Raw genomic sequence first — 20,308 nt, forward strand, 5'->3', positions numbered from 1 at the left:
ACAATGAAGTTAACATGAGGTTGTTAATGATGTAATGTATCAGAATAATAGATTCAATGTATCGTAATAAGATGTATTGTAATATGCCAAATCATTTTAGAAATAAGATTAGGATAGACTTGTTAACATTATCATTAGATTTGATAATATATAAAAGGAGGTTGAATATATTTAAAAAAATTATTAAAGGTTTAAGAACTTGAAAGAACATGTTTTTTGAGGAAAAAATGATTAGAATAGACCTTGATTTACTTTGATAGATTAATGAAAAATGACTTAAATACCCTTATCTTCAACTCATGAGCTTTTACCCTTGATTTTTCTTCCCAAATCGATCATCTACAACAATTTCTATAATATGTCTTACCCTCATCATTACCTTAAGATTAATTATTCATAAAAAAAAGAACTTTAAGATTCCATCTATTTCTTAACTTTCAAACATTAAGAATGAGATGAAATTTTCAGAGGAATGGAAGACTATGCAATAGGTAAAAAATCAAGGGTTTTCTATAGGGGTTAACACAGTTGAAGATAATCGAAGTGAAGACTTAAAGAGGGCATTTAGGTCATTTTCTTAGCATATAAGAGTAGACCAAGGTCAAGGGCATTTATTAGTTTGAAAGCACAGAGGTATCCTAAATATTCATAGACAAGTAGGGAGCTCTTTCTAAATCACCCAAACTTTCCTTAATTAAGTTTCTTCTCATTAGGTCCTCAATGAAGAAGAGTTGTAGCGTACTCTCTCTATATAATACCTTATTTTCCCCTCATACGAAGGGTTAAAAAAAGACTCTTTTTTCTGCTTTTGGGGTTTCGTCTCCTCTTCTCTTTCATCTCTATCTTCCCTTCTCTCTCCATCTCTCGTATGGTCGAGAATCGGATGTGTACGCATCAACGTCTTTTCTCTACTTCTCGAAACCCTAATCAGGTCTCTTTATCTCTCCCTCTCTTTCTCCGATTTTTTTTGTTGATTTAAAACCTAATTTTCGAATCTAAACTGTTTGGATTTGTTTTTTTAATTTTAATTTTAATTTTACAGTCTTTGATAGTGGAGTAGTTTTGCTAGAATGGCAACCCTAAGATCGAGCTTGCCGTCACGGCTACGGCAGCTCTTATCGGGCGAAGGAGCCGTAGGTCCATCTCTCAAACTGGAGTCTGAGCCGGTAAGTTTCGATTTCTCAGAGTTTCCGAATCTTTGCATGTTTATAGTACCTACTGTTTGATTATAATTCCTGAGAAGCTAGGGAATTTTCTTTATTTTTTTAGGATTTTTAGGGCCGAGTCGATTTGATTAGAGGTAGGCGTATGAGGGTTACTTAGATTTTATTATGCATGGGAAAAAGTAGTATATTGGTTGAATCTAATTGTTTTGTTTGTTTAATACCTCGATTTTTTTACTTTTAGTTTTTTGTTGAAAACATGAAAGTCAGATTAGGTTTTTTTGGATTGATTGCATATGTGTTTTTGATAATTGAATCATCTAATCAAGCTGTTTATTGTTTTTTTTTTCCAGTTCTATTTGTTTATATATATAGGTAAAAGGGTTTAGTGGTTAGCAAGGTGAAGTTTGGTTTAACTTTTTTTTTTTTAAGGGAAGATTAGGAAAGACCAATAGTTTACAATTTATTAGTTGCTGAATTTTTTTAAATTATTATTTATTATTATTAGAGATTAGTAGTAGTTTGTTTGTTGCTCATAAGTATCATGAACTTGGATAATTTTAATGCTATATTTGAGATATCTTTTATAGCCTTAGCTATCATTTCTACTAAACATAAATTTCCTGTTCTCTGAGAGTGTCACCAGAAAAGTAGGTTAAAAACACCTTTACTTGACTTTGCTGCCAATTACTTTATACAACATATGTTCATTGCAATTGGTTCCCAAAGAGATTGGAATGCAATAGTATTTGGTTGTTGTAAGCGCAACTACTACACTGCCACTTTTATTCATTTTCCCAACAAAGTACAAATTTTCAGACTTCTTTAGAAAATAAGTAGGACAGGCAAAGTACCCAGTGACAGATCCATTTCCCATTCGCTCATGGTTGGGAATCTTCAGTATATCTCAATCTCACGGACTCAAAGAAATCCAATAGACTAATTGGACTAGTTAAGGAACTCGTTCTGGCACCATTGTATCTGATTGGTGAAGAATGACTGGTAGAAGGGCCACTAGGTGAATTTGGGTGGAAAATAAGAATAGTAGCTGTAGAAAAGGTGTTGAAGCGAACTTCTCTACTCATGCCTAGTGGTAGTTATGATCCTGTAGAAGTAAATTGACTCTGATCTTGGGAATTTTAATGAATTGCAGTCTTTTTTTTTGAATGAGGGCAAGTATCTTAATTGATTTGACACATATACATTATCAGTTTGGTACATATACAAATGGATTCATTCAAATTCTTTCTTTGGATCAATTATCAATCAGAAGAAGGTTTCACCTTGGTGAGGTGGTAAAGTCTGACGGGTAGCATATATTTATATATATCCGCATGCATGGACTGGACCTTAGTATAGGAACAAATTGTATTATAGAATTTATGGTCCTCAATTCTACTTAATAACATCAAAACCTTGGCCTTGATCACTATGAGATGGGCATTATTACTAGAAAATGCCGAGTCATCGGCGTAGGCCCTGTCGGCAGTCCATGTCACATGCCCACATCATGACACATGGAGACACATGGCACTCTGCGATAGCTTCAGAGAATGAAGTAGCTGGGGGCTCACGATAGAGTCAATCTTTGCGACAAAGAAGCCAGGTATTGCCATGGGGGATGCCCTCAGGGCACGATGTATAGTGCCCCTTGTAGATCTTGACGTGCCAGGCGAAAAAATAAAGGCCAAGGACAAATGTTGAGGGAGCACCAGGTGGTACCTCAAGGTTATAAAAGCTTAGAGAAAAGAAGAGAGGACTTTTTTTTGGGGGAGGATGGATTAGAGGTGGAGAGAGCAGAACTTGAGAGGGTGGAGAGTTCTTCAGTAATATCCTGGTGAGAATGGCTGCTCGTTGTGGTTTAGGCGATCATTGGAGTATTCCTAGCTAAAAGAAAACCTTCTGATGCTGTCGCTGTCAAAGTCCTTATTCGCATACTTGAGTTGTCAAAAAAAGAGGACTCATACCTCTCTTGTAGACAATAGTTATGTCTGCGTTTTGGATGCATTTTTAGGAAATTGGACTCCATCTGGTCCACTTACCATTGGATGACGGATATTTCCATGAAGTTACAACCACTTGCATTGATGGGTTCAAAATTGCTTCTTTGATTACCCATGAATAGGTATCTGTGCGGTTTTTATGTATCTCCTCTAAAGCCTGTCAATGTTGGAGAAGATTATTACCTTATTTAAGAATCCCAGCTCTCTTGGTTGCCTACAAGTTAAATATTTTCACAGCGGCGGGCAATATACCGGTGATATTTGATTTTCTGTTCACATTGATCTTTGCAAAACCAAAAACTATACTTATGTCCATGCCATGTTTTGGCACTTCTTGTCCATATCCTCTGACATAGTGCATGGATCTGATTATTCAACTTTGGATCCCATAAGCGATAAAATGATCAAATTGGAGCTTCATTTGTTCTCCTTGCATGGTATGGATTGGTTTACTAAAAGCTCAAATGCACAGGTCATATCTTACTGTTGAATAGATTTATCTAATTTCACGATGCTTGGTGCCTAGGTAGACATATCCTCAGCCTAGTGGCATGGGGTGCTAACTATCACCGTACACCGAACACCGAACACCACCAAATTTTGATTGATCTCACAATATGTGTGATTATCTATGAATGCAAGTTATATTGTGCCCATGACATGGCACCTCGGAGAGTATTAACCATTATGTATCATCTTACAAGAATACGGTATAGTGTGGATCAACCAGAATAAGGTATGCATATAAGTATTTGCTTCACAAAGGAATCCAATTGGCACAAAAAATTGTTAGTTAAATCCCTTTATCTATCCTTCGAGCGAAATCATGGCCCTTCCTTTCCGACTTTGATGATCTAGGGTTTAAGGGTTCCCTCAAATGTGGCTTTTTTCATTTGTTCTGATGCCTTGGACAAGATTTTAACTCTTCATATGATTGGCAACTGTATCAACATTTTGAATTTCTGTTATTTGTGTGATACCAGTGGGTAGACGCTTAATCATTTGCTTTCATTGCTTGTTCACTCACGTCATAGGGTTTCACTCGGTGTTCCTAGACACTTGGCACGGGTGACAAGTGTCAAGGTATCGACAGGTTTCCGGCATGCCAACTTTTGAAAATTCGAATACGGTGCATGGCCATTCTATGAGCATCTATTAATCCCTTAAAATTAGATAGTGTTATGTAAGAAGACAAAAAGAAAAGCTATGCTAATTGTTTGATATGTCAGATATGAAGCATCTACTATTGAAATAAAACTAAACGAAAATTTTAGACTGCTGATTGGAAAAACCCACTTGATGAAAAAAGAAAAGTTTAACTATGTTTGTCAGCACCTGAGTTATTCGCATAATTTTTTGTGACTTTCTTTTCTTTCTGTGTTTTTTTGGTATTTCTGATTAACGTATTTATCTTTGCAGCCTTCTGCAATTAAAGCATTCATTGACAAGGTGATTAAGAGTCCATTGCATGATATTGCTATACCTCTCTCAGGTTTCCGTTGGGAGTACAATAAGGTAGCACATAATTTCTACTTAATTTGTCGTATCTTTATCACTTTCATTTTTGTCGCTTATTATTATTATTATTTTTTTCTTTGATTTCAGGGAAATTTCCATCACTGGAGACCACTCTTTCTACATTTTGATACATACTTCAAGACATATCTCTCTTGTAGGAAAGATCTTCTCTTATCTGATAATATTTTGGATGATGATGGTTTGTTCCCGAAGCATGCTATCCTTCAAATTTTAAGAGTAATGCAAACAATTTTAGAGAATTGTCACAACAAGAGTTCATTTGGTGGTCTAGAGGTATGCTGAACTTCTGTTTTCTACTACTTCAAGCAGTGTATTTGCTTTCTAGTCCTGCTCCACTTGAATTGCTATTTTATTTTGTACAAGATTGATACCTAACTTTGTTTTCCCACCAGCATTTCAAACTCCTACTTGCCTCAACGGATCCTGAGATTGTCATAGCTACATTAGAGACTCTTTCTGCTTTGGTGAAAATAAATCCCTCCAAGCTACATGTGAGTGGGAAGTTGATTGGGTGTGGTTTGATAAACAGCTGTCTGCTGTCTCTCGCACAGGGATGGGGCAGCAAAGAAGAAGGCTTGGGTTTGTATTCATGTGTTGTGTCCAATGAGAGGACCCAAGCGGCGGAAGGGCTATCTTTGTTCCCTTCTGACGAAGAGATTGAAAGTAACAAGACTCAATATCGATTAGGTTCAACCCTTTATTTTGAATTTCATGGGGTTGATCCCCAGAATGCCGAGGAAACCAGTAACACAAAAAAATCCTCCAACTTGCGTGTCATACATATGCCAGATCTTCATCTCCGGAAAGAGGATGATTTATTTATTCTGAAACAGTGTGTCGAGCAATACAATGTGGCCCCAGAACATAGGTTCTCATTGCTGACTAGGATTAGATATGCCCGTGCATTTCGGTCTCCCAGAATCTGCAGACTGTACAGCAGGATTTGCCTTCTTGCATTTGTTGTTCTTGTCCAGTCTAATGATGCTCATGATGAACTTGTTTCTTTCTTTGCTAATGAGCCTGAGTATACAAACGAGTTAATCAGGATTGTTCGGTCTGAAGATGCTGTTCCTGGAACCATTAAAACTCTTGCAATGCTTGGATTGGGTGCACAATTAGCTGCATATTCATCATCTCATGAACGGGCACGTATATTGAGTGGATCAAGCATCATTTCTGCTGGAGGGAACCGAATGGTTCTCTTGAATGTACTTCAGAAGGCAGTCTTGTCCTTAAATAATTCCAGTGATCCATCTTCGCTTTCTTTCGTTGAGGCACTTCTACAATTCTACCTTCTCCATGTTATATCGTCTTCGAGTTCTGGAAGTTCAGTAAGAGGGTCGGGAATGGTTCCAACACTCTTACCTCTATTACAAGATGCCTATTCTACACATATGCATCTCGTCTGTCTTGCTGTGAAGGCCCTACAAAAGCTCATGGACTATAGTAATGCGGCTGTTACTTTGTTCAAAGATCTAGGTGGAGTAGAACTTTTGTCTCATAGGTTGCAGATCGAAGTTAACAGGGTTATAGGTGTGGCTGGCCCAAGTGATGTTTCCAAGGTTGTCGGAGGAAAGTCACCAAGATTCGATGATGATCTCTTGTACTCACAGAAACGGCTCATTAAGGCTTTATTGAAGGCACTTGGGTCTGCTACTTATGCCCCTTCAAATTCTACGAGGTCTCAAAATTTCAGTGAAAATTCTTTACCAGGCTCTCTGTCACTTATATTTCGCAACGTAGAGAGATTTGGGGGTGACATCTATTTCTCAGCGGTGACCGTTATGAGTGAAATTATTCACAAAGACCCTACTTGTTTCTCTGTGTTGTATGAATTAGGTCTTCCCGAGGCCTTTTTATCTTCGGTGGTAGCCGGAATACTTCCCTCTTCCAAAGCTATTACTTGTGTTCCTAGTGGTCTTGGTGCCATCTGTCTTAATGCTAAAGGCTTAGAGTCAGTGAAGGAACTTACGGTCTTACGGTTTCTCGTGGACATCTTCACCACCCGAAAATTTGTGGTAGCAATGAATGAGGGCATTGTCCCATTGACAAATGCCGTGGAGGAGCTTTTCCGTCATGTATCTTCGTTGAGAGGCCCCGGTGTTGAAATCATCATTGAAATTATCGAAAAACTTACTTCGCTTGGGGATGATTCATGCTCGGGATCATCCGAGAAAGGAGAAGGAAGTAATGCAATGGAAATGGATTCTGAAGACAAAGAGAGTGAAGAGCATGGCTGCTTGGTTAGTGGAATGAGTTCGCCTTCTGATGGAATCAGTAATGAGCGGTTCTCTCAACTTTGCATTTTTCATCTAATGGTACTGATTCATAGAACAATGGAGAACACAGAAACCTGTAGGTTCTTTGTAGAGAAGAAGGGAATCGATGCTTTAATGAGGCTTCTCTTGAGGCCTAGTATTGCACAATCATCTGAAGGGATGTCTATTGCTTTGCATAGCACTGTTGTTTTTAAGGGTTTCACTCAGAATCATTCTGCCACACTTGCTACTGCCTTTTGTTCTTCGCTCAGAGACCATTTGAAGAAAGCTTTGAGTGGGTTTAGTTTGGCTTCGGGTTCATTTTTGTTGGCTCCAAGGACTACACCAGATAGGGGAATCTTTTCTTCGCTTTTTATTGTCGAATTCCTTCTATTTCTTGCCGCCTCTAAAGATAACCGTTGGGTGACTGCATTACTCGCGGAATTTGGAAACGGAAGCAAGGATGTCCTGGAAGATATTGGACATGTCCATCGGCAAGTTCTATGGCAGATTGCGCTCCTCGATGATTCCAAGCTTGAAATCGAGGATGGAAGTTCTGGTTCTACTACTGAGTCACAGAAATCGGAGGTAAATAATGCAAATGAAACTGAAGAGCAAAGATTCAACTCTTTTAGGCAGTTTCTTGACCCTTTACTGAGACGAAGGTCGTCTGGGTGGAGTGTTGAATCGCAGTTTTTCGACCTTATAAGTCTATATCGTGATCTTGGTCGTGCTACTGGTGTACAACAGAGATTGGGTTTGGATGGCCAGTCAAACCCTAGGCTTGGATCGGGTCATCAATTGCATTTGTCCAGCTCTTCTGATGCCGCGGGTGCTATTAGTAATCTTGAAGGTGATAAGCAGAAATCCTATTATTCGTCCTGCTGCGACATGATGAGGTCACTTTCTTTTCACATCACTCATCTGTTTCTGGAGCTTGGAAAAGTGATGTTGCTTCCTTCTCGGCGGCGGGATGATTCTCTAACCGTGTCTCCTTCGTCAAAATCCGTTGTTTGTACTTTTGCCTCCATAGTGTTGGAACACTTGAATTTCGGGGGACATGTGGATCCTAACAGATCAGAGGTATCTGTATCAGCAAAGTGTCGATACCTTGGTAAGGTTATCGATTTCATTGATGGCATTCTTCTAGACAGACCCGATACATGCAACCCTATTTTGGTGAACTGTTTCTATGGTCATGGAGTTGTTCAAGCAGTCCTAACCACTTTCATAGCTACAAGTCAATTGCTTTTCACGGTTAATATGGCTCCGGCTTCTCCTATGGATACAGATGACGGAAATTCAAAGCAGGATGAAAAGGAAGAAATGGATCGTTCTTGGATTTATGGTCCCTTGGCTAGCTATGGTACGCTTATGGATCACCTAGCGACGTCATCCTTTGTGTTCTCTCCCTTTACGAAGCATTTGCTTGCACAACCTCTTACAAACGGAAATGTTCCTTTTCCGCGAGATGCCGAAACATTTGTAAAGGTTTTGCAGTCCATGGTGCTGAAGGCGGTGCTTCCTATTTGGACTCATCCTCAATTTACTGACTGCAGTTATGATTTCATTACGACAATTATCTCTATAATGCGGCATATTTATTCTGGCATTGAAGTGAAAGATGTCAGTAGCAACAATGGAGCTCGTGCAACTGGTCCTCCTCTAAATGAATCTACTATTTCGATGATTGTAGAGATGGGTTTTTCAAGGTCGAGGGCAGAAGAAGCTTTAAGGCAAGTTGGAACAAATAGTGTGGAGATGGCTATGGAGTGGTTGTTCTCACATCCAGAGGAAGCCCAAGAAGATGATGAACTCGCTCGTGCTCTTGCTATGTCCCTCGGGAATTCGGGGACATCGACAACAGAAGATACTGCAAATGTAAATAATTTGGATCAAGAAGAAGAGATTGTCCAGCTTCCTCCCGTTGATGAATTGTTGTCGACATGTACACGACTTCTTCAAGTAAAGGAAACTTTAGCTTTTCCAGTTCGGGACCTGCTTGTGATGATATGTTCCCAAAACGATGGTCAGTACAGGTCTAAAGTTGTTTCCTTCATCATCGATCATGTAAAGCTTTGCAGTTCCATTTCAGATAGCGGGAACATTACCATGCTATCTGCGTTTTTTCATGTTCTTGCATTAGTTCTTCACGAAGATGCATTGGCACGAGAAGTTGCCTTGAAAAATGGTATGGTTACGATTGCTTCAGATTTACTCTCTCAATGGGACCCTAGTTCACTTGATGGGGAGAAACTCCTAGTACCCAAGTGGGTGACGGCTGCTTTTCTCGCAATAGATCGATTGTTGCAGGTAGATCCAAAATTGAATCCCAAACTTCCAGAGCCATTGAAAAAGGATGATCTTAGTGGGAATCCGACTTCTGTTGTTATCGATGAGGACAAGTCAAATAAGTTGCAGACCACATTGGGATTAGGTCGTCTTCATATTGATGTACATGAGCAGAAGAGACTTGTTGAGATTGCTTGCAGATGTATCAGGAGTCAACTTCCTTCCGAAACTATGCATGTTGTTCTTCAGTTGTGTGCAACACTAACCAGATCTCATTCTGTTGCCGTGAGTTTTCTTGACGCCGGAGGTTTGCCTTCACTGCTTTCTTTACCAACTCGAAGCCTCTTTTCTGGCTTTGATAGCATTGCTTCGACAATAGTCCGTCATATTCTCGAGGATCCCCAGACACTCCAACAAGCAATGGAAACCGAGATACGACACAGCCTTGTGGCCGCTACAAATAGGCATTCCAATGGAAGGCTCACTCCACGCAGTTTTCTTCTAAATTTGTCTTCAGTTGTATCTAGGGATCCGGTTATCTTTTTACAAGCGGCTCAGTCTGTGTGTCAAATTGAGATGGTCGGTGAAAGGCCATATGTTGTATTGTTGAAAGATCGTGAGAAGGATAAGTGCAAAGAGAAAGAGAAAGATAAAGAGAAAGAGAAAGATAAACCATTGGAAAAAACTGCTGCTGATGGAAAGACGACCGTGGGCGATTTGAGCTCAATGGGTCCTGGGAATGGACATGGAAAGCTTCAAGATTCAAATCCAAAGAATGTCAAAGGGCACAAAAAATCTCCTCCGAGTTTTATAAGTGTGGTTGAGCTTCTTTTGGATTCCGTGATAACTTTTGTACCTTCCATGAAAGATGATGGTGTGGCAGATGAGGTCCTTGGTAGCTCATCTTTAGCAGACATGGACATCGATGACACTGTAAATAAAGGCAAAGGGAAAGCAATTGCTACTGTATCCGAACAGAGCAAAACCAATGATCAGGAAGCTTCGGCATCTCTTGCAAAGACTGTGTTCATATTAAAGCTGTTGACGGAGATACTCTTGACATATTCTTCATCTATACATGTTCTGATTCGAAGAGATGCTGAAGTTAGTAGCTGTAGAGGTCCTCCTCGTCCTACCGGAACTTTTGGTAGTGGAATATTTCATCATATTCTTCACAAATTTCTGCCCTATTCTGGAAGCTACAAGAAGGAAAAGAAAACTGATGGAGACTGGAGGCAGAAATTAGCAACAAGGGCCAACCAATTCTTGGTTGCATCTTGTATTCGCTCCACAGAGGCTCGGAAAAGGGTTTTTATGGATATTAATAATGTGTTCAATGACTTTGTTGTTTCATCCGATGGTTTCAGGCCACCAAATTGCAAGATCCATGCATTCATTGATCTGCTCAATGATATTCTAGCCGCACGTTCGCCTACAGGATCGTATATTTCGGCTGAAGCCTCGGCAACTTTTATAGATGTTGGCCTGGTTCGATCTCTGACTCAAACTCTTCAAGTCTTGGACCTCGATCATGCTGATTCACCTAAGGTGGTTACCGGGCTTGTCAAGGCTATGGAGTTAGTAACTAAGGAACATGTTCATTCTGCTGATCCTAGTTCAGGGAAGGGTGAGAACTTGATGAAGCCTCCGGATCAGAACAACCAACCCGGAAACACAGAAACTGGTGTTGGTAGATCCCAATCCATGGAGAATACATACCAACCTAGCCATAATGAAGTTGCAGCTGATCATATTGGGTCTTTTAATGTGGTCCAAACCTCTGGAAGCTCGGAATCGGTTACAGATGATATGGAGCATGATCGTGACCTTGATGGAGGATTTGCTCCTGGAAACGGAGATGAATTTATGCATGAAACTTCTGAGGAAGCTGGAGGTCCTGAAAATGGAATTGAAACTGTGGGGATAAGATTTGACATTCAACATAATGGGCAAGACAATCTTGTTGACGAAGACGATGACGAGGAGATGTCGGGGGATGATGGTGATGAAGTTGATGAAGATGATGATGAAGATGACGACGATGAGGAACATCATGATCTCGAGGAAGACGAAGTTCATCACATGTCACATCCTGACACGGATCAGGATGATCACGAGATTGATGAAGATGAGTTTGATGAGGATGTGTTGGAGGAAGAAGAGGAAGATGATGAGGATGACGAAGATGGGGTTATTCTCAGGCTAGAGGAGGGCATTAATGGAATAAATGTTTTTGACCATATTGAGGTTTTTGGTAGAGAAAATAGTTTCCCTAATGACACTCTTCATGTGATGCCAGTAGAGGTTTTTGGTTCTAGACGCCAAGGGCGTACAACATCCATTTACAATCTTTTGGGAAGAACTGGTGACAATGGTGCTCCTTCTCAACATCCACTTCTGACAGAACCTTCTTCCGTAATGCATCCATCTTCAATCCGACAATCAGGCGAGTCTTTTAGGGGTTACTCAATTTATTTATTTATTTTTTGAATTTTGGTATTTTGCTTATATATATTCTTGATAGTTAATAGTGCAACATTTTTCAGAGAATGCAGGAGACATGGTCTTACCAGATAGAAACTTAGAGAGTGCTTCATCTCGGTTGGATACTATTTTCCGGACACTGAGGAATGGACGACATGGACACCGTTTCAATATGTGGGCAGATGATAGCCAACAACGCGGTGGATCAAATGTACCTTCAATACCTCAAGGCCTTGAGGAGTTACTTGTTTCCCAATTGCGGCCAAGCTCTGATAAAGCTTCTGAGAAAGAAACTACTACAGTGGAACCCGAGGTTAAAGTGGATGCTAATCGATTGGATGAATCAGAAACTGGAGTAAGGGTTGAAACCTCCATCGAAAACACCGTAAACAATGGAAATGTTTCTGTACCACCACAACCCGATTCCGAATTGATGGTTGGGGATGGTAACCCTGATATCAGACCTGAAGCGATCGACTTCCTTCAAGAAACCGATGCATCAAGTACACATGCTCAAGCTGTTGACATGCAATATGAACGCAATGATTCTGTTGTGCGAGATGTTGAAGCAGTGAGCCAAGAAAGTGGTGGAAGTGGTGCTACTTTAGGGGAAAGTCTCCGTAGCCTAGAAGTTGAAATAGGAAGCGCTGATGGTCATGATGATGGAGGAGAAAGGCAAGGTTCTACAGAGAGACTTCCTTTGGGTGATCTTCAGCCTGTTCGATCAAGAAGATCGAATGTGTCATTAGGAAACACTATGCCAACAAGCAGCAGAGATGGGTCTCTTCAAAGCGTCAGTGAAGTTTCGGAAAATCCTGGCCAAGTAGCGGATCAGAGTGGTCCAGTGGAGGAGCAGCAAGTCAACAGGGGAGTTGACTCGGCTTCAATTGATCCTGCATTCCTGGATGCTCTTCCTGAGGAGTTACGTGCTGAAGTTCTTTCGACTCAACGCGGTCAAGTGGCACAGCCTTCAAATGCTCAACCTCAATCTGCGGGAGATATTGACCCTGAATTCCTTGCAGCCCTTCCGCCAGACATCCGTGCTGAAGTTTTAGCACAACAACAAGCTCAGAGGCTACATCAATCACAGGAATTGGAAGGGCAACCAGTTGAAATGGATACTGTTTCGATTATTGCTACATTTCCTTCAGATTTACGAGAAGAGGTATCCTATTCATAAATTTATGGGTATTTTAGAATTACCCTCCTGTTAAATTGGTGATATTAGGCTTACCCCCTTTGACCGAATGTCATGTTGCATTTTCTTGATGATTTCACTGTGAAATTTTGATTTTTTTTTTTCAAAATGCTCTTCAGATACTTAAATTCCTAAATCAAAATTTGGAAAAAAAAAAAAAAAAAAATTAAAATTTCACTGTTAAATCATCAAGAAAAAACAACCTTGACTTACAGTCAAGGGGTGTAGACCTAATTTGCATTTTGCAAGGGGGTAAGCCTAGTATCACCAATATAATAGCGGGGTGTTTCTAAAATACTCTAAATTTATTAGTCTCTTTGTATTTTGAAACACACATTTCTTTAACTTCATCATCTGAGCCTTATCCCTGAGACTTGAGATAAAATGATGTGTTTCTCAACTTGATTAATTTTAAAATCTGTATCCTCAGGTGCTGCTAACTTCATCTGATGCTATTCTGGCCAATCTAACTCCTGCCCTTGTTGCTGAGGCGAACATGTTACGTGAAAGGTTTGCACATCGATATAATAGCCGTACACTTTTCGGGATGTATCCTAGAAACCGGAGGGGAGAGTCTTCAAGACGGGGTGATGCAGTTGGATCCAACCTCGATAGAGGTGGTGGGAGCATTGCTTCGCGCAGGTCTGCTGGTGGAAAGCTAGTTGAAGCTGATGGGGCTCCTCTAGTTGACAGGGAAGCTCTGAAATCCATGATTCGGTTGCTTCGTGTAGTTCAGGTATGCAATTTGATGAACTAGACCAAACTTTATATTCTTCATGTCCATACCATTTGATCAATATGTTGACCTATAAAGTTTGTACAGCCTCTTTATAAAGGTCAGCTACAGAGGCTTCTCCTGAATCTTTGTGCCCACCATGAAACAAGAGCCACTTTGGTGCAAATTCTTTTGGATATGCTGCTGCTTGATACACGGAAGCCTGTCAATAATTTAACTGGTGATGCTGAGCCTTCTTATCGGCTGTATGCTTGCCAGAATTATGTTATGTATTCTCGCCCTCAATTTTTGGATGGTGAGCCTTTATTTTGACATTCTGGGACTGTCTTATGTGATGTTGTAGTGTGTCTTGGAGCTCTTTTAATTGGTAGTTTCTTTTATAAGCTACATGTAGTTCATAAATATTGCATCTTGTATCTTGTATCTTGTATCTGTTTTATATATATACTAGCATTCGCCCGTGCCTATGGCACGGGTATCCTCTTTCGGGTTAAAGGGGTAAAAATGAAAAAAGAAGTTGGGAGGGGCATTATTAAGAATGTGGAGATGAGGAAAGACAATAAAGTGGGTTACAGGGGTAAAAGAGGATATACAGTAATGCTAGAGGGATATTATTGTAAAGGGGGCAAAAGAGGAAATGCAGTAAAATTGAAGGGATATTATTGAAAAAAGGAAGGGGACGAGAGGAAAGATAATAAAGTTGAGGGGGTGAAGAGGAAAGGCAAAAAAAGGGTTAATGTGGACCCCACATAAAGGTTGGATAGGGTGTTTATCCCCCTTAACTGTAGCAAAGGTGGGACCTACAGTTGGTAGCTAGATGGATGTCTGTGCCCCCAAATAACTATAGCTCACCCCCTCAGCTATAGTTATTTGGGGGCACAGACATCCATCTAGCTACACCCCCCTACAACTGTTTTTCTTTCCCCTCCTCCCCCCCACTCCCTTCCCTTTTTCAATAATACCCCTCTAAATTTATTATCTTTCCTCTTTTACCCCTTCAATCCCAAAATTTAATAATTTCCCTCTAATTTTATTATTTTTCCTCATTTACTCCTTTAACCCTCAAAGATGCTCGGGCGAACTCTAGTGTGTGTGTGTGTAGGTTATTAATGAATATTTAATGTTCAGTCAATAATATCAGATATGCTCATGCAAGTAGTGAGAACAATTATAGAAACTATAACAAGAAATGCAAATTATTTAGTTTCTAGCAGAAAAAATTGTGGAATAATTTTAGCATGGATCTTAACATGTAGCCACCTTAACATACTCATTAGTTTGCTGTATTGTGTTGGAAACTTTGCAGGGGTCCCACCCTTAGTGTCTCGTCGTATTCTAGAAACACTGACCTACTTGGCCCGAAATCATCCCTTTGTGGCTAAGCTTTTACTTCAACTTGAGCTCCCACAGCCTTCTGTACAAGAGTTGCAGGGGTCTGATCAGGATCGTGGCAAAGCTGTCATGGTTATTGAAGATGATGAAACAGAAAGAAAGCGCCAACAAAACGGAAAATTTTCCGTTGTCTTGCTGTTGAGTCTCTTGAATCAGCCACTCTATTTGAGGAGTATAGCTCATCTTGAACAGGTACTTTTCCCTTTCAAAAGTTAGTAATGCTTTATGAATTTGCTCTGTAAACTTATGGCTTATGATTTTACTTCCTTTTTTTCATTTCAGTTGCTTAATTTATTGGAAGTTGTCATCGATAATGCTGAAAGCAACTCAAGTTTATCTAGTAAGTCTGGTGTATCTCCTACTGAGCAAACATCTGCTCCTCAAACTGACACAGAGATGAATTCCGATGCTGGTGGAGATGTTAAGCCGTGTGATACTGCTGAAAGCTCCAAACCCTCAACTTCTGGTGCAAACAAGGAATGTGACACCCATGATGTATTGCTCAGCCTACCACAAGTGGAACTTCGGCTTTTATGCTCTTTGCTTGCTCGTGAAGGGTATGATAGACCAATAGTTCTAAATTTTCTGTACTTCTTGCTTGCTTGTCAATATGCTTTGTTTTCTAATCTGGGGTAGTGTCATTTTTATTGTTTATTCTTGATCTTTAATGTGGTCTAAATTTTTATTTATTTATTTATTAAGATTTGATTTATTGCTGGAAGCTTATACAAGCTCAACAAGAGAAATATTTTTTGCAGACACATCAATAATATTATTGAGTGCAGTAATATGTTGACACTTAATATTTTATGATCTTGGGTTTGCAAAATTTCTTTCTTTTTTCCTCAATAACAGTTTTTATTGTCTTTTAATTGTTGACCATGGTTACTGAGTTCGTTTTTGACATTTTGGAACCTCCTATTCTCATCTTTCTAATTGGTAATGTTGTTTGATATTTCTTGTTGCAATTGGTGTCTTTATGTTTACTGACTTCTAATTTGCACTTTTTTCCCCCAGTTTGTCAGAAAATGCTTATGTTCTCGTTGCCGAAGTGTTGAAAAAGTTGGTGGCTATAGCTCCAACTCACTGTCATCTATTTATAACCGAGCTAGCAGATTCCATGAAAAACTTGACTAGATCTGCAATGGACGAGTTGCATATATTCGGTGAAGCAGAAAAAGCACTCCTCAGTACAACTTCTACCGATGGGACTGCCATCCTAAGAGTCCTTCAGGCATTAAGCTCTCTTGTTGCCTCATTAAATGAGAAAGAGAAGGATACAGAGCCTCAAGATGATACTCTTTCTCAGGTATGGGACATAAATGCTGCTTTGGAGCCCTTATGGCACGAGCTAAGCACTTGCATAAGCAAAATAGAAAGCTATTCAGATTCTGCTCCCGATTTGTCCCCAACAATTCGAACCTTCACATCCACAACCACGGGTGTAATGCCTCCACTTCCAGCTGGGACCCAAAACATTTTGCCGTACGTTGAGTCTTTCTTTGTGACTTGTGAGAAGTTACATCCAGGCCAATCAGTTGCTGTTCAAGAGTTTAGTATTGCTTCTACTTCTGATGTTGAAGATGCCACCGCTAAGGCTTTGCCTTCCACAGCAAAGATTGATGAAAAACACATTGCTTTTGTAAAGTTCTCAGAAAAGCATAGGAAGCTATTAAATTCTTTCATCCGGCAAAACCCTGGGTTGCTTGAGAAGTCTTTCTCTCTTATGCTGAAGGTTCCTCGCTTCATTGATTTTGATAACAAACGTGCTCACTTCAGATCAAAAATAAAGCATCTGCATGATCATCAACATAGTCCTTTAAGAATTTCAGTGAGAAGAGCTTACATTCTTGAAGATTCATATAACCAACTTCGTATGCGTTCGACTCAAGATCTGAAGGGAAGGTTAACTGTTCATTTCCAAGGGGAGGAAGGTATTGATGCTGGTGGCCTTTCAAGGGAGTGGTATCAGTTGCTTTCTAGGTTTATTTTTGACAAGGGGGCACTACTTTTTACAACTGTGGGCAATGAATCAACATTTCAGCCAAATCCAAACTCTGTTTACCAGACAGAACACCTCTCATATTTCAAGTTTGTTGGACGTGTGGTGTGTGACTTTCTCTATTGCTATCTTTGGATTGCAGTACCTTTTTCTTTTTAATCAATAACTGCAGTATTTGATGATTTGCCTCTAATTAACACCTGCCCCCCCTTTTTTTTAAAGGTTGGTAAAGCACTGTTTGATGGGCAGCTTCTCGATGTTCACTTCACTCGATCTTTCTACAAGCATATCTTAGGTTCTAAAGTAACCTATCATGACATTGAGGCAATAGATCCCGATTACTTCAGAAATCTGAAGTGGATGCTTGAGGTATACTCTCTCTCTCTCTCTCTCTCTCCATATATATATATAGGGTCGGGTTCAAGAGACAAATCTAGACAAAGCATTTTGTCCTATATGGGCTAAGAGTTTCAGAATGGCCTGATTTTTTGCGAGGATGATTTTTTGTGAGGATGATCTCTATGGTGAGGAAATCATCATCGCAAAAAATCAGCCCATTCTGAAATTTCTAACCCTAATTTATAAGTTGACGAATCGTGGATCGTCAATTTTTTACCGTTAGTTTGTAACCAATTTTTTAACCCATATAGGACAAAATGTTGGCTTTGGTAGACAACATTCTACACAAAGTTTTGTCTCATATGGCTAAAAAGACTTATTGGGATAAAGGCTTTGATGATGATGGTGATGATGTTATTATTATTAACTCTATTGTTTAGCCTTAATATCTCATACATTTCCTTGCCATTGTCAACTTGTCTTACATAGCCCTATGTCCATTTCTGCAGAATGATATTACTGAAGGTTTAGATCTTACATTTAGCATGGATGCTGATGAGGAGAAACTGATTTTGTACGAGAGGGCAGAGGTAAATGATTGCTATCGATCCCCCTTAATTTTTTTTTTAAATTGTGATCAAAATTACTTATAGTCAAACTTCTGTCTGCTAATTTAATGCAGGTCACTGATCATGAGTTGATTTCTGGTGGCCGAAATATTCGTGTTACCGAGGAGAATAAGCATGAATATGTTGATCTCGTTGCCGAGCATCGGTTGACAACTGCTATTCGACCCCAAATAAATGCATTTTTGGAAGGTTTCAACGAGTTGATTTCTCGGGATCTGATAACTATTTTCAATGATAAGGAGTTGGAATTGTTGATTAGTGGGCTTCCAGATATCGATTGTGAGTTCCTTTAATCAATTTGACCAATTTAAGTACACTTCACCACAGTTCTGGGCTTTTATCGACTGTTAAAGCACTTGAAAATTTGGACCCATCATTCTTGTAACTGTTTGTATTTTGATTTTCAGTGGATGACATGAGAGCAAATACAGAGTATTCTGGATATAGTGCCGGTGCTCCTGTTATCCAATGGTTTTGGGAGGTGGTTCAAGGTTTTAGCAAAGAGGATAAAGCTCGTCTCTTGCAGTTTGTGACGGGCACCTCAAAGGTACCTGGTTTTATCACACAGTTTTACTATTTTACTTCATATGCTCTAAACTGAACATATAGTAGCCTCCACAAATGCTACTTTTCAGGTGTATTTACACAAGTTTCCACAAAACTTGACCCTGAAAAATAAGAAATTTAGTGGAAAAATTGAATTTTGCTTGTACAAAATGAAAATTTTACTTGTGGTAACGATTGAGTGAGTGGTGTAGAAGTATCATGGTTGTGCTCTGCAATGCTAAACCATGCACAGCTCTTGTAGCTGATGACCTGCAAATTAGTCTATATTCTAGAATACCCATGCACACACATATGCAACCACCCCCCAATACCCACCCAAAGCATGCACGAGCATCACATGAGGTAGTGATTGGGGCAACTGCTCTAAATGCAACTTTATTGATATGATGACAACTTACACTCGAGCTGTACAAAGACTTGTTACAAGGCAACTCGTTACACAAACACATTACAGGGAACACTTACTAGGTAGCACACATCCGTGTGCTAGGCAATGCTGCTTGCTTGTATCTTATTCATTCCCTCAAAGAGGATGCTAAGTCTTTCATCCAGATCACCTCAAAACAAAGGTGGCCCAAGCTCGATACTAGATCTCAGCACAAAGGCCACACACATGGGGAACATGGGTACATGACTGCGCCTGGGAGAATTCCCTGGGCCTAAGGCATGCATATCATACTAGGGAACTAGGGTAAGGGTTTTATCTTTCTTCGTCAAACCCTCTTGGATTTTTGATCATTCATTCTCTATTCTAGCTTTTCTTTTTTGGTTTTATTCTATTGCGTTCTTTCTTCTTCAGCAGATCTTCTCACTCTTTTGTACACAACCATCACAATAAGTTGTTTTTTTTTTTTTTTTTCTTTTGGGGGAGGAAAAATTTGTTTAGCCTTCAATATATTTTACTTCACTCTTGAGAAAAATCTAGTCAAATGGTTGGGAACTTGGCAGATAATTTCATTACCAGACAGATATAGAGGTCTAGTTTCGTATCCTTTTTTTAAATTATTACTAATGTATGATAACCTTGGTCTTTTATCCGAGCAATCTTTCATCTTTCTTGACTATTAATGTGTATGTATTTGTGCTGAAGATTTCTTGTGATTAGGCACTAATGTGTTACGAATTTCGCAGGTACCTTTGGAAGGTTTTAGCGCGCTTCAGGGAATTTCAGGCTCTCAGAGGTTTCAAATTCACAAAGCCTATGGCAGCCCTGATCACTTGCCTTCTGCCCATACTTGGTATCCTTCTAACCCAGAACCGGGTCTCTACTTGTTTTTCTGAATCATTCATCCTTAAACTGAAAACTTTAGAGACCTAATTAAGTTGTTGGTTGACATACTCTCATATCCTTTATTCGTTGGTGACTTTGCAGTTTCAACCAGTTAGATCTACCAGAGTATCCATCGAAACAACATCTGGAGGAGAGGCTACTTCTAGCAATTCACGAAGCCAACGAAGGGTTTGGTTTTGGTTGAGAAAATAGGGTTATGGAAAAGTAATCCTGTGAATAATAATTTGTGGTAAAAAAGGAAAAAAGAGAGTAGTAGAAAAAGAAAGGGAAATTGGAGCAAGTTTAAGAGATGTTATTTTACTGTACAGTTATTTTTATTTACAAATATATTTGGTTTGGTATGGCAAATACTCTGGCAGTTTTGTATTTGCCAATATTCATTTCTCCTTTAAATGGATCCCTTTCTTTTCTTTTC

General features: G+C 39.6%; 1 protein-coding gene across 2 annotated transcripts; it reads left to right on the forward strand.

Moving 5' to 3' along the window:
* The first annotated feature begins 771 nt into the window (after window positions 1-771).
* LOC147403695 (E3 ubiquitin-protein ligase UPL1-like) lies at window positions 772-20,308 on the forward strand. Of its 2 annotated transcripts, none has more exons than XM_086439382.1 (17): window positions 772-931; window positions 1,043-1,166; window positions 4,586-4,681; window positions 4,772-4,978; window positions 5,098-11,701; window positions 11,802-12,904; window positions 13,368-13,673; window positions 13,761-13,968; window positions 14,980-15,257; window positions 15,348-15,622; window positions 16,083-17,172; window positions 17,290-17,436; window positions 17,916-17,996; window positions 18,089-18,314; window positions 18,443-18,582; window positions 19,734-19,840; window positions 19,975-20,308. In XM_086439382.1, the coding sequence occupies exons 2-17, from the start codon at window positions 1,071-1,073 to the stop codon at window positions 20,075-20,077; spliced, it is 11,067 nt and encodes a 3,688-aa protein (XP_086295508.1). In that variant the 5' UTR covers window positions 772-931; window positions 1,043-1,070; the 3' UTR covers window positions 20,078-20,308. The 2 variants fall into 2 exon arrangements, with proteins under 2 accessions (XP_086295508.1, XP_086295509.1); XM_086439383.1 differs by having other exon boundaries at window positions 11,811-12,904.

Source organism: Akebia trifoliata, chromosome 4 (assembly GCF_017979445.1).
Source record: "Akebia trifoliata isolate Shusen 1 chromosome 4, ASM1797944v1, whole genome shotgun sequence".
Taxonomy (NCBI): Eukaryota; Viridiplantae; Streptophyta; class Magnoliopsida; order Ranunculales; family Lardizabalaceae; genus Akebia; species Akebia trifoliata.

Bases quoted from the DNA above. Each gene is read 5' to 3' on its own strand.
- LOC147403695 (XM_086439382.1), top strand. From the start codon at position 1,071: ATGGCAACCCTAAGATCGAGCTTGCCGTCACGGCTACGGCAGCTCTTA. The intron at 4,682-4,771 runs GTAGCACATAAT...CTTTGATTTCAG, and splicing joins TCCGTTGGGAGTACAATAAG to GGAAATTTCCATCACTGGAG. The intron at 11,702-11,801 runs GCGAGTCTTTTA...AACATTTTTCAG, and splicing joins ATCTTCAATCCGACAATCAG to AGAATGCAGGAGACATGGTC.